Source organism: Pygocentrus nattereri, chromosome 20, assembly GCF_015220715.1.
Source record: "Pygocentrus nattereri isolate fPygNat1 chromosome 20, fPygNat1.pri, whole genome shotgun sequence".
Taxonomy (NCBI): domain Eukaryota; kingdom Metazoa; phylum Chordata; class Actinopteri; order Characiformes; family Serrasalmidae; genus Pygocentrus; species Pygocentrus nattereri.
The window spans coordinates 9,509,327-9,523,554 of record NC_051230.1 but is presented as its reverse complement, the minus strand read 5'-3'; the positions used below and the strand labels follow the sequence as shown (position 1 = coordinate 9,523,554).

At 38.8% G+C, this 14,228-nt stretch overlaps 1 protein-coding gene across 16 annotated transcripts in view; it reads right to left on the bottom strand.

Moving 5' to 3' along the window:
* camk2b1 (calcium/calmodulin-dependent protein kinase (CaM kinase) II beta 1) overlaps window positions 1-11,227 on the bottom strand; it is a 107,097-nt gene extending 95,870 nt beyond the window's left edge. For 8 of the 16 annotated variants that reach the window (XM_037531427.1, XM_017725436.2, XM_017725426.2 and 5 more), the window contains exons 1-2: window positions 10,898-11,223; window positions 2,034-2,128 (exon numbers count right to left, since the gene is read on the bottom strand). In XM_037531427.1, the coding sequence (XP_037387324.1) occupies window positions 2,034-2,128; window positions 10,898-10,959 (157 nt within the window). In that variant the 5' untranslated portion in view covers window positions 10,960-11,223. Of the gene's footprint in view, window positions 1-2,033; window positions 2,129-10,897 lie in introns of all 16 variants that reach the window. The other 8 variants (XM_017725428.2, XM_017725431.2, XM_017725433.2 and 5 more) reach the window with 3 other exon arrangements.
* Between the last annotated feature and the right edge of the window lie 3,001 nt (window positions 11,228-14,228).

The window sequence follows — 14,228 nt, the reverse complement described above, 5'->3', positions numbered from 1 at the left end:
TAAACGTTTTCCACCCATCTTGGCACTAGGCCTTGTTTGACGCATTGGGACTGGTTAGGCAGATTAGGCATTGTCATTAGGAGTGAGGAATATCAGAAAAATCTGGAAGCAAATGTGACGCAGCCAGTCAAGAGTCCGAAGCTGAAAAGAAATTGGCTGCTACAACATGATTCCTCAAAAAGCCATCATGAACTACAAGAAATGCAAGCTTCACAGAACTAGAAGCATTCTGCAAGGAAGAGTGGACAAAAGGTCCTACACTAAGGGCTGGACTCTGCAAGCTGTGACATCTGCCAAATCGCTGTGTTACTAAGCACTCATTCATTAGGATGTCTAGGATGTCCAAACATTTGCACATGGCACTGATACTACTTTATTTATTTTCTTTTGTTTTACTGAATCAAATATGAAGTAACTGTGCATTTACATCAGCAGAAAAATTGATTAAGGGTGCCCAAAGTTTGAATGGTCAAATGCTCAAAGCAGACAATAAAACTGTGAGTAATGATTTTAGTACTGCAAAGTCAGAAAAGGCGAAAACAGTTACAATATTCAGTCCAGCACTACATACAGTGATTAATAGAGGAGGTGGAGAAAAACCATGGCTGGTATTTCTGATGGCTGTGTGTGACTAATCGCACCATCTACTCATTCCTACTGCCACAAACCAGCACCCCAAACAGCGTGGAGCACTGCAGGAAAGGCACTTTGTCTAACAAGTTTAACACTTTCTAGTGGAGAGGCCCACCACATCCAACCCACTCCAGTCACTCTCTTAATCACACCACGCTACCATCATATTCTCAACAACTTTTCCAAACCAGCTGCTCAGTAGAGCTCCAGGAGTCAAATGCTTGTCAAAATGCTTGTTCACCACAATGACCAGTGAAGGCTGTCAAATGCTTGGCAACACCTGGCAAAGCAGCTGCACGGCTCAGGTTACTTGGGGGGGTTGACATATTTATGCCCCTGTCCAGCAGGATGCTGTAAGAGAAACTGCGCTCAGAGGTGTAGCACAGTGTCTGTCTCACTGCTGTGACATTTGGCCTTGGCCTTGGCTGTAACTGTTACCATGCAAGCATGTGCCATTGACCGGTAGTCATTAAAAAAAATGAATCTGTGACTCGATTAAGTAAGGAGTATTATTCAGTTAACTGACCAGGCAACAGCCTTGAGCTGATAATTAAAGTGACTGAATATGACTGTGAGTGAAAATATGCAAATTGTGTTTCGTTAATACCGTTTCTCACATCACTTTTTTACTGATTCACAATTGTTTGTTTTAATAATTTACAATCATTCAAATCTATGGTTTGTTAAAACGTCTACAACAGAAAAGATCACACTTTAATTACAGGCTGTACAAACAGAACATCAACTAATCATCTACACATCGCTGTTGCTGGAAGAAAACCTTCAAACATCTCCAAAATGGTAACTTTACAGTAGAAGGACAAAACCTTCTTTACTTGTAATGTAAGTCAATGGAACCAGATGTTTTTCCCAGTCATTCTGGGTCGTTTATTTTGGTCCATTCACCATGAAATTCACAGACAGTGTAACGGCAACAGGCATTTTCAAATTACTTTTCAAAGTACCGAAAAACAACAAAAGTAGAGATACAAGGTTTTGTCCCGACAGCAGCGATATACTACATATTCTGAACACCAGTTGGAAAGATTAAAACATAGATTTGATAGTCTGTCAAAGAATGCATATAAATATGACAACGAAGAAGTGTCAACACACCAGTTTGGAAATATTTTGGGGAGAAATTTGGGTAAAAAAAAAAAAAAAAAAAACACGTACTCATACTTCGTCTACAAAAATGAAATCAGTGCATCCCTAACAATGACTAATCAACTTTGTTGGCTAATCCATGAAGCCCCTGTTTAAATTCACTAGACCTGTGTAATTCTCCTTAGAATGCTTTTAGAACACAAAAAAAACACCCATAAAATGAAAACGAACACGTTAGTGCAAATAATCCAAAAAACAGGAGAGAAAATAAAGTAATAAAAGAACTGACTCACCTCTTGCTGATAGTTTTTTGGTGTTGATGATTTTGGCAGCATACTCTTGGCCTGTGCACAGCTTCACGCATCGACGCACCACTGAAAATGCTCCCCTGGGGACAAACAAAATAAAACAAAAAAGATTTAACACATAAGCTCAAGTATTTCGGCAATTTCGTCAGTTAAGTATCTCCATACGCTAAAGGCTGCTATTGATATTCACTGATACTGTGACACTGCAATATCGACACGAACTTTATCAAATTAAAACCGTATGAAGAGCGCTTGCATGGTCACTTGCATGTTTGTTGAAGAAAAAACACTTGATTACTTTCACCCAGCACCTTGTTTGTTACAGTCATTCCTCCACCACAGTCTGTTCTTCCTGCACACTCAGCCCTCCTGAAGAGAATGAAGCTGATCTCATCAGGGGGCGCCATTCTGGCGTATGGTGTTAATAAAATATACAGGTCTGGGCATGGAATATATTAGTGGAAATATACTGCGCTACATTTATTTGTTTAATAGGCTCCAAAGGAACAGCTTAGCAGACTCAGCAAATTCTGCAGTGAGGAAGACAAATGTAGACACAGCACAAACGCACACACACCTGGCTCTCTTATAATATCTCAGCAAAGCAACGTGCACAATCTGGCAACCAGTTAAACAGGAAGCTCATCTGTTCGAATGAGGTATAATAAAATTCGTGGAGAAAATAAATTTCAGCCCATGGTTTTTAATCGAGTTCAACTGAGTAGCTGTGACAGCCCTACTTGAGTTAGTTTTAGGGGTCTGGATAGGGGACAGGAATTATGGGCGTGTACAGGTTCTTGAATACTTAGTTAATCGCTGAAGGTGCCAGTATTTAAACACTGGAGTACAATTCAATGCAAAACAATTAAATGAAACTGCTTTTATGTTTTAACTAGATTTCAAAATTTTCTGGGTTTTGCTCGGTTGAGTATTAAGCTCTGCTGTTCCAAAGCGCGCGTGCCTTAATATGAGCACGTTGCCAAATACGCGTTGTTAAAGATGTGATTGAGAAAGCTTTATTGGTAACAAGGCTAACTACTCTTGCTGATGTTAGCTAGGTCTAGAAACAGTGGAAATATATTCCTCTGACAAATCTGTTGGCACATCCTCTCCTGAAGGGAAAATACCTCTAGTAAGATGACAAGTCCTCATCAGCAACAGTGCTGTACCAGTTAGTTGTAGTTTTAGTTAACACCTGGAGAGGCAGCCTCCGTTACTCACCCAAGACAAAAGCCTACCGATTTCCTCAGCTTTTTTGGAATAAAACACTGTCAAATAGATGTTCGTTTCCACCGAAGTACCTTTTTTGGCCACTTTTCATGTTTTCCCCTCCCCTGGGTAGACGAGACATCCACTTAAACAGTTACACTTTTAATAATAATAATAATAATAATAATAAATTACATTTATATAGCGCCTTTCACAAACCAAAGGTCGCTTCACATAGCAATTAAAATTTAAATAAGATTATTCTACAAGGGTTCTTTAGTCCAGTTCTATATACAACCATGAACACTTAAATAACCCTCTGCATGATTTAAAGGTTCTTTGTATCATGAAATGGGTCTTCGGATAAATGGAGAATGTGCTGTAGATGGTTCTATATAGAACCTTTCTAAAAAAAGGGTCAATCCCTAGTAGGAATCTCTAGCCACTTCAAGATTCAATCAACTTTCAGAATATTACGATGCAATTATAAAATGATTTTCCATTAATCTCACTTTCTGATTTTTATAGCCTACATGGTAATTATTTTTCCTCCTTTTGACATTGACAAGAAGCTTTATGTTAGGTGAGTCTGAATATAACCTACACTTGTTAGATTGATAGGCCTGTTAAGAAACCTAATGGGGTCCAACTGAAATGAAAATCTAGCCCATGAAAATTTAGTGGAATAGAAATTTTCATCAGTGATAATATTGGCCAAAATAATTGTATTCATATATTTAATTTTAATGTTATACTCTGATGCTTTTACCTATAAACTGCTTTACTGACGCACCATTGCCAGTGATCTCAGTGATCATACTTCTTAAACTCAAGTAAACAAGAAAAACCCTTAAATCCTATAATGTAGCTCTGGAAGCAAAGCTACCCAGAATGCTTTTTTGTTAGTTTACTGTGTAAAATTATTCTTATTTTTCATCAGTTCTCTTAATAAAATGTCTTGCATAAAGCTGTCCAGGGGCACCACTGTCTAAGGTTTCACTTCAACATGGGGATCGTAAGGCTGACGCTGGAAATACCATGGGTTGCTAATCTCGGCTGATGTTATGGGCCAACCGATGCATGAGTCGGGCAATAATTGATCACGGTTTCCACAAAAGACAGCAAACGAGAGACCTTCAGGAGCGAACGATAGGCCTATTGGGAAAGTTTTAATTCCGTACACTGTTTGAAACACTCATTTTTACACCCTTAATAAGCTTGGCAAGTTTACTTGGACTGTATGGAAATCTGAAATAGAGCTGATACTTCAACAATCCAAACTTCTGATAATGCAAAAGCACAGAGGGCTGGAACTCAGAGGAGCAAATCAATTAAATAAAAATAAAAATAAAAACATTAGGGAAATGTCTTGGTCTTCCCAGAGGCCTTTAAATTTCAGAGGAGGTCTCTAGAAGGTCTTTAGCTGGTCATAATCACCGTGCAAACTAAGTGCTCTTCATTAAGCCCCATCAAGTGCTCTTAGGGGACATTAAAGTGATCTATGACATCTGCGAAGCGTGACTGTGACGTGGTTTTGTATGTGTGTGTGTGATTGGAGGCTCTAATTCCTCTTCTCTCCCACTTCTGCCCGCATTAGCAGGATAGTTGAAGCTGTTGCATAAAGAAGTGCCCTTCACCATCATGAAGAAACAGGGCAAACATTACTGCACATATGGCAATGTATTCAACTCCTTTAGGAATGGGAATATATTTAACACATGTAGGAGTGCACAGTCTCACAGACACACATCCTGTTGCGGTTGAATTGATCTTATAAGACTAATTTGTTTTATGCATTCACAGCACTGCAAAAATCAGAAACTACCCTTTCATTTATTTCATTTCCAGTCAAAACTACAATTAGGCTATTTACTTTTCAGCATCAGGAAAAACAGGAAACATGTTTAATGCTACATCTTTACTACAGCTTCCATTCCTTAGAAGACTCGCTTTCAGTGAAATCTGCAGGGGTATTTTTCTACACCTGCAAAGTTCAGTCTTAGAAATTGGTCGTATTTCTTGATTCTCACGACTCATCAGTCTATCTGTCCAAGAAACCTTACTTCAGATCTCAGATGTCCGGTTTTGGTGGTCTAGAGCATATTTTCTTCCTTTTTGTCCAATTCCTTTTCTCAATAACAGCTTCTTGACAGCTACACATCCTTTCAGAGCCATGGCGTTGAGCTGTCTCCTCAAAGATGAAAGCTTTAAGTGCTGTTTATCTGAAGGGGACAGGTTTGATGGTCTACAAGGTCTTGCATGGCTCTTAGGAGACCCATTTTCTCTCTATCTTTGAATCCTTTCTCGCAAGTCAATCTTATACCGAAACTCCTCTGGAATATCTTCTGGAATAATTAGTAACTTGTACTTAACGTCTGTTTTGAATGGAATTTAAATAAACTGACTTTAAAACTGTATGACAAAGGAAACATTTCCAAATCTGGAGCATTTTTGGCCTTTAATGGGTAGGTTAGCTTGGTTTTCTCTGGTTTTCCTACGAAATGTTGGACTCATTTGTACTGAAAAAACTATGAAAACAAACACACGTATACACGTATCTACACCTACAGTCGCATAAAGAAGTTTGAACACATCTGGAAATTTTTTTATTTATTTATTTATTTTTTTTTTTAGATTTTGTGAATTCTTTTCACATGTTCTACAGAGAACAAACTTAAATATGAAATTTTTTGTACACTTTAATCAACAAATGACTAAGTATCTGATGAGTTTAACATAAAAAAATATTTTAAATGTGCCATAACGTTTACACAGGCCACATTTTATGCCTGACTGCTGTTTCTGACATGTTAAATGCATGCAAATAAACAGTAATTGCGCTTTAAAATGTGCAGAATTCTTCACTTAGAAAATCAACAAAACGTATCACTTGACCACCCAGACTTTTGCAGGCGATCGCATTTATGCATTTCATGCCGACATTTAGTGACCTCTGCCTCCCTTGCATATATAACCTGGCTTAACACCGCTCTTCTAGGTGATCTCACACTCAGCAAGGTCTCACTCGCTGTAATACACGAGCCAGAGTCCAGATACGCTCACACTTCATGTTCAACATTTCCACATCTCACCCGCACTTCAACAGAAAGTCTATCAGTAAGCCTTACAGAGAGCAGCCTTCAGCGCTGTGCGCCCTTCCACTCCCTCTGATGTGGGATTAGCCTGGCTGTGTTGGAGCTCTTTTGGAAACATACAGAGTCATCAGGCGAAATCCCTTCACTTCATTCCTTCACCCTCAGTTTCACACCATCAACTCAGCGCCGTCATTCACACCTGACTCTGCACAATCCTGTCTCTAAGGTGTGCACACAATTTCAGGTTCGATACATATTGTGATTTAACAGAACTGTAATTGTTTATTATACAAGGTTGGGCTTAGTTTTACTTCAAAATATCATGCGTAGCATTCAGGGTCGGGTGGTATGACTGTAATAAAGCAAACTGCAGTATTTAAAAACGCTGCCAGTATTTCTCAAAATGATGACGTTTCAAATTTACACTTCACGTCTGAACTGCCAAATAATTATATTCCACTCTCTTATATTTCAGACGGCTTACTGATTAGTGGTATGGAAGCTTGCCAATAGGCAGAGCTGGCAGACAGAGGAGAAAAATCAGAGCCTCAAAAAACCTCAGAAAAACTAAAGGCCACTGCTCGCCGGATGTGATAGGTCACGTAGCAGCACGTATCAGAGCACTTAACCAAGTTCATTTTTACATTATACTTGCATAAATTGAATTAAATAAAACTTTCACCATCATTGATCGCACTCGCTCACCGCTTTCAAGCTGGAATATATGAGGTGAAAAAATCTCGGTTGTAACTGAGGTAACAGACCATTAGCAGTTCTCTGTTGATCTAAAAGACTGACTGCCTGTCTCTGTGCAAACTTTAAGCCACATGTGATCTTCCGAAGCTTTCTGTTGTCTAGATATGGGTGGCAGAATGCCAAGTGGTGCACTGAGAAACGAACAGTTATTGGAGTCGACAAGTGTCTGTGTCTGTCGATGTGTGTGTCCCACTTATAAAAATGGTCTGGTAGACAATGTGGGTCACATTGTGTACACACAGAATCAAGTGTGTACCGCAATGTGTGGCACTGTTTGGGTCTGTAGCCTGCAATGAATCCAATGTTGGCTAATCAAGCTACAGATCCAAATTTTAAGGAATCGATTTAACTTCACTTTTCTGTCCCTTCCGTACCGGTGGACATTTACTGAATGTCGCTTTGAACATTGTGCACTGTCATACAATGTTAATATACTGTTAATAGACTGTCTTGAAAGTAAATTTTTCAATGAGGTTTTGAAATTGTTACATCATTAACAGACATAACATTCTGCAAATGTGAATGTACAGTTACTTTGTATTTGATTAACATAAAAAAATGTTCCAATGTCATTTAAATAAATTAACTGCGTTCTTGCACAGCACATCTAAATCTATTCATAGAGTTCACCTCAGGGGGTCTGCGACTGCCATTCCAAAAGCTTCAGCTTGACATTTTTGAAGTACTTCATGGACTTTGAGGTACGTTTGGATCATTATCCTCTTGTAGAAGCCAGCCTCTTGTCAGCTTCAGTTTCTTGACTGACTGCATCATATTTGCTTGCAAAATATATGCAATATTTAGTGGAATCCATTTTTTCATCTACCCATGCTGTTTTCTGTAACTGGCTGTGACGTGACCCACCCTGGCCTAACAGATCCACACCTATGCTTAACACCTGACAGTGTTCTTTTCATCAAATACTGCTTATTTTTCTCCAAATACACCTTTGGCAAAGAATTGTGAAATAGCCTCTGCTATGCCTTGAGACTAACTTTTGTGATGAGGTCGCATGTAAGGTTTCCTTCTGATGGTTCTTTCATGCAGATCATGTTTGTGCAAGGAATGCTGCACAAGAGAACATTCACCATCACTGCTGTGTCACACTGTGGTTTGTTTTGGTTTTCTGGTTTTCTTTAGATACTCGAAAAAGCAAGCTGGAAACACTTTTTATATCTTTTTATAACCTTCCCACACTTTATAGTATATATTTTAATTAAGTAAGTTCTAAAAATGTTATATTTTAAAGCAATTTGTTGTAGAAGTCATTTAATCCTTCTTACTTTAAAAATCAATAATAATAATAATAATAATAATAATAATAATAATAATAATAATAATAATAATATGTAGTTTGGCCCAGGTGGCCTAAACATTTGCATACAACTGCAGGTAGACTGATAGATCAACACTGATTGAATGCTCTATACAATAGATCAACACTGAATGCTCTATAGATTTTTAGGAACTCTTTATTTTTGCTCTATCGAATGTTTGGAATTAAACACACCACATCACATCAGACAAAATTATGAATTTTGTTGTTACGTCCCTTACAGACAGACAGACAGAGAGAGAAAGTGATTGACAGATACTTTATCAATCTTAAACAAAACTGAATTTTGTGAATATACTCACTGAATATCACAAATTCAAACTGCAGCACTAAGATGAAGATGCCATTTCCTTCATGGTGAAAGCTGACAGTGTAGATCTATGTGGATTAGCTATTTTGAGTATGAAGCGCAGATGTGCCCACACACACACAAATACACACAGTCAGATATACAGCCATACACACACACACACACACACACACACACACACACACAGTCTTACCTATGACCTATCTCACTCTCCAACTCTACCTTAACCCCCCTAGACACCTCTAGAGGAAGATGACGATACATTTCTATTCAGTCACTAACTGTGCAAAACCACAAAATAAACACCTTCACCCATTATTTTCATGAAATACACAGTTTCACCCATTCCTTTGAGTCAATATACATATTCACCTTATACAGTAAGTCAAGGTGACATAACTGATGGTTTAATGATATTCATTACTACTACTAGGGCTGAGAGATTCATCGCTTTTATGTCAAATTGTATTATAGCCCACATTCAGCTCATGAACTGTCCATAGATTCATTTGGTCAATCAGAAGCAAACAAACGCCCATGTGCTGAGTATGTGCCCTCACAACTGCTAACCGGCAATCTGGCACACAGCATTCAGTGTTTAACCCTTAAGCCAAAAAAGGGACTAAGCTGGTCTCCTTGTCCAAAATAACAGGCCTTAAAATATAGAAAATAATACTGGCAAGGAAAATCACGACTAGTTCACTCAAATATCCTCCCTAACTAGCACTACATACTAAATTTACTGCCCTGTAGAACCCCAAAATCCTCACAGACACAACTTACGACCTATTCTACTGATGCAACATACAACTTCACCTGCGTTCTCTGGGTGACTGAGCTCCACGCAGTACCTTTGGGATGAGGAGTGATCCAGAACTGACCTGACCTTGCTAGTGCAGCTATGGCTGAATGCGATCAAATACTCACACCAATGTTCCCACATCTAGTGCTGATACCTCTTCTTTTTTATACCATCACAACAGCATCTACTGTGCACTGTATAAATACACAGTCAGGTCCGTAAGTATTTGGACAGCGACATAATTTTTGCAATTTTGCCTCTTTACAGCCACCACAATGGATCTGAGATAAACGAAACAGACTTTGAGCTTTAATTTGATGGTCTAACAAAAACACTGCATTAGCTGTTTAGGGATCGCAGCCACTTTTTACACAGTCCCTCCATTTTCACACTCTAAAGTAATCGGACAGTTGACTGATGAGCAGTGTCATGGCCAGGTGTGGCCTGTTTCCTCACTATTTCATAACAAATTAACAGATAAAAAGTCTTGAGTTGATTCCAAATGTTGAACAGGCATTTGGTAGCTGTTCAGGGGAACTCGGTATGTGGTCCAAAGAGGTGTTGGATGCAAGTGAAAAAAAACCAAAAAACAAAAACAACCCCTTCAGAGAGACAGCAGAAAGTTTAGGAGAGGTCAGATCAACAATTTGCCACATTTCTAACCCAACTATTATCTTTAGGTTCAACATGACCCCATTCCACGCTTAAGCTCTCTAAATAAATGCCTGACATCATTCAGATCGGACACATAAACTTTGGTAACAACTATAATTATCATTATTTTCTGAAGATTTAAATGGCTTGTGGTCAAATTGACCCCAAGGATAAAGACGTCAGTGAATCTGAAGTTACTAAGACGACTAAGAGGCAAAATTACAAAAAAAACTGTGTCATTGTCCGAATACGTGGGCCTGGATGTCTACACGTTTAAATATTATGAAATCCTGTAAAAGGGCATGTCCTGCACCACAACCACAACACAGCCGGAGAGCAACAGAAGGCTGAGCACATTTGAGCAAAGGGGGGTCTGCAAAGGGGCGTAGCACCAAACCAACTCTGCCTGAACTAACGTTACCCAGAACAGAGCAGCCGTCCAGCAATGACCACCTCCACTTCTGCAGCCTGACCACCGATGAACCCTTTCTACACAGTTTTAAAGCATAACAACCTCGTTTTCTGCGCACTGGCTCAGAGCAAATCAGCTGTTCTGCCCACGTCCCAGCGTTTTGAGCGTTTCGTAGCGTCTCTGACAGCCAACACTAACGCTAACCTGGGCACCTCTCTCACACACACACACACACACACCGCGAAAACAAACTCAGCCTTAAACCCGCTACTCACTTGCCGAGCTCCTCGTAGAGCTGATATTCGTCCGTAAATCGCGTACAAGTTGTTGTGGCCATGTCTGTCCGTCTCTGCTCTCTTCGTCACGGCGTCTTCTTTCGCTTTTTTGGCTTATTTTTTATTTCTCTCACCTTCTCCGCTATCACCCTCTGCCCTTAGCGAGCTAGGAAGCTACACCTGACGCTCAGTTCGGGTAAAAAGGCGCGTCGTGCCCCCCTTTTCACTCGTTTGTCGCCGTAAAAAATGAAAATAAATCGGTAACCACGGTCGGTCGCGGTGCCTCTCTCTCTCCGCTCGTACTGCCGTTCTTCTCCAGACCTGGCTGCTCCCCGCGCCGCCGCGCTACTGCCACCTGGCGGCCGCGTGTGGAACTGCGGGCGTGGGCAGCGCTGAGGCTCACTGTAACGCCAAATAGGGACAAAAAAACAGCGCGGAGGGCCGCAGGACTCCAAGGGTGGGCGATACTTTAACACGCTTTCACAAAACACGATACCCGATATATTTTTTTCCACGAGGTTTCACGAACAAGCTGGAAGGGACAAAACACACCAGCAAAAACAGCTGAACCCCTTACAATCCCAGGCTGGGTACACACCAAGGCTTATTATTCAGTAACTACAGGGACTTGAAACTGGCTGAGCTATTCTTATGTAATAAAACTGGGCCCACCGTTGGGCCCTGGCCATGTAAGGGGACAGATGTTACGCAACAGTTCCCCGTGAGCAAGCAAGCTTTCATTAATTATTTCAACTGAACCTTAATCATTTAATCTTAAAACGGGCTTCACATGTGATTGCTGGACACCGTAAATATTTGTTGCGTTCTATGGCACTTTCTTTTGGGTTTGCTGGTTCATTAATAAGCAAATCATTTGTATATTTTTTTATTTAAATAAAGGTTTGCCGTCGTTTTCATGCATGTCAACTGCTTAAAAAGAGACAGGGAGAAAATTGAAGCAAACGGTAAAAATAAAAATAATGGGCTGACCTCTAATCAGCTGATCGTTACTATATTTGGCAGTGTCGGCAGTTATTATACTCGGGTTGGTGATGTTTACAGGTTCTCGATTATCCATCCAGTTACCATCATCCTAGGAGTACTGATGATACATTACACTTAGAAAAGTGTATCATTCTGTAATTTATCACAGTAACATTAAACATCCTCTCATAATCCCACTCATACTGGAATGAGGCCACCATGGGATGCTAAATTAAATAAAAAAAAATTTGGTGGAGCACTAAATAAACGCTTGCTATAAAGCAGCAGTTTCTGCTATAACTGCCCGAGCAGTGGGATACCATGATCATAATTCACTGTCAAGCTTAAACGATAACCTCTCAAGCAGGTGGACCTTTTCCCTAGAGACCCCTCAATCACTAGATTGAGATATTAATTAAATGCAATATAACACAAAAATGTAAACATTTGAAGAGTGCTGCTATAAGGTAGAAACATCATACACTTAAAATGCACAAACTACAAATCTAGCACTTTTAACCCCTCAGTCTTTTAAATTCATGATTAAACTTAAAACTTATCATCCGATATACCAGGAATTATTCTTTTGATTTTAAGGGTTTGAATTGGTGTAAAATGTTGCTTTTGTTCAACTAATTTCTTTAGGTTGAACTGACAAATATTTTTTATAGTGTACTACAAATTACTTAGCAACAGCTACTAACTACACTATATTACCAAAAGTTTTCACTCACGCATCCAAATCATTGAATTCAGGTGTTCCAATCACTTCCTTGGGCACAGTGTATAAAACCAAGCCCCTAGGCCTGCAGACTGCTTCTACAAACATTTGTGAAAGAATGGGTCGCTCTCAGGAGCTCCGTAAATTCCAGCATGGTACTGTGATATGACACTACCGGTGCAACAAGTCCAGTTGTGAAAAACCTAAACGTTGTGGAAAGCCTTCTCAGAAGAGTTGAAGCTGTTATAGCTGCAAAGGGTGGGCCGACATCATATTAAACACTATTGATTAAGAATGGGATGTCACTCAAGTTCATATGCGTGTGAAGGCAGACGAGCGAATACTTTACAGTGTATATTGCTACAATAAATTCCTCAATAACAACTATGAATTACTCAGTAACCTCTAAGAACTCTTCAGTACCTACTCAGTAACCACTACAACTTAACTCCAAAGTAACTCCTATGATTTACTAAGTATTTGTTATAAATTACTCTGTAATGACTAGGAAATATTTGGTAATCAAGTACTAAGAATTACCCAGTAACGACAGAATTACTCAGTATCTATTATGAATAATTTGGTAACTGCTAATAACTAGCCAGAAACTATTACTTAGTATATCAATCTTAGTATCCTATAAATTACTCAGTATCTAGTATAAATCACTCAGTACTGACTATGATTACATTTGTTATATTACTATAACAAATATGGACTATGTTAACCAATATAAGTACGCAGTAACTACTATGAATTACTAGTATCTACTGTGACTAAGTAATGACTAAGAACTACTATAGACTATTCTATAACTATTATAAATGACTTAGTAATCACTATATAACTTAGTATCTCCAATGAATTAATTAATACCTAATATACTCAGTAACAACTATGAACTATTCACTATTATAAATTACTCATTTACTGTAACATACTCAGCATCTACTACAAATTATTCAGTAACTACTGTAACATACTCAGCATCTACTCTATATTATGCACCAACTACTGTAACATAACATCTACTCTACTCAGTAACTACTGTAACATACTCCACATATAAATTACTCAGTAATTACTGTAACATACTCAGCATCTACTACAAATTATTCAGTAACTACTGTAACATACTCAGCATCTACTCTATATTACTCACCAACTACTGTAACATAACATCTACTCTACTCAGTAACTACTGTAACATACTCCACATATAAATTACTCAGTAATTACTGTAACATACTCTGCATCTACTATAAATTACTCGGTAACAACTATGCATTACTTAGTAACAACAATGAAGTATTCAGTAGTTACTACAAACTATTTTGTAACTACTTTAAATTACTCAGCACCTACCGTAAATGATCCATTAATTACTGTACATTTCTCAGTAACTACTATGAATTGCTTACTATTTGCTATGAATTTCTCAGTAATTACTATGAATTATTTGGCAGCTATTATGAAATTTTCTATAAGTACTATGAAAGTATTCTGTCAGTGATGCAGTTATGAGACTGAGGAATTGATGTGTGGGGCCACATACTAGTTACCAAATAAAGCATAGCAGTTACTGTACAGTAAGTCACTCAGCAGAGCTGTAATATCTCCTGTAAG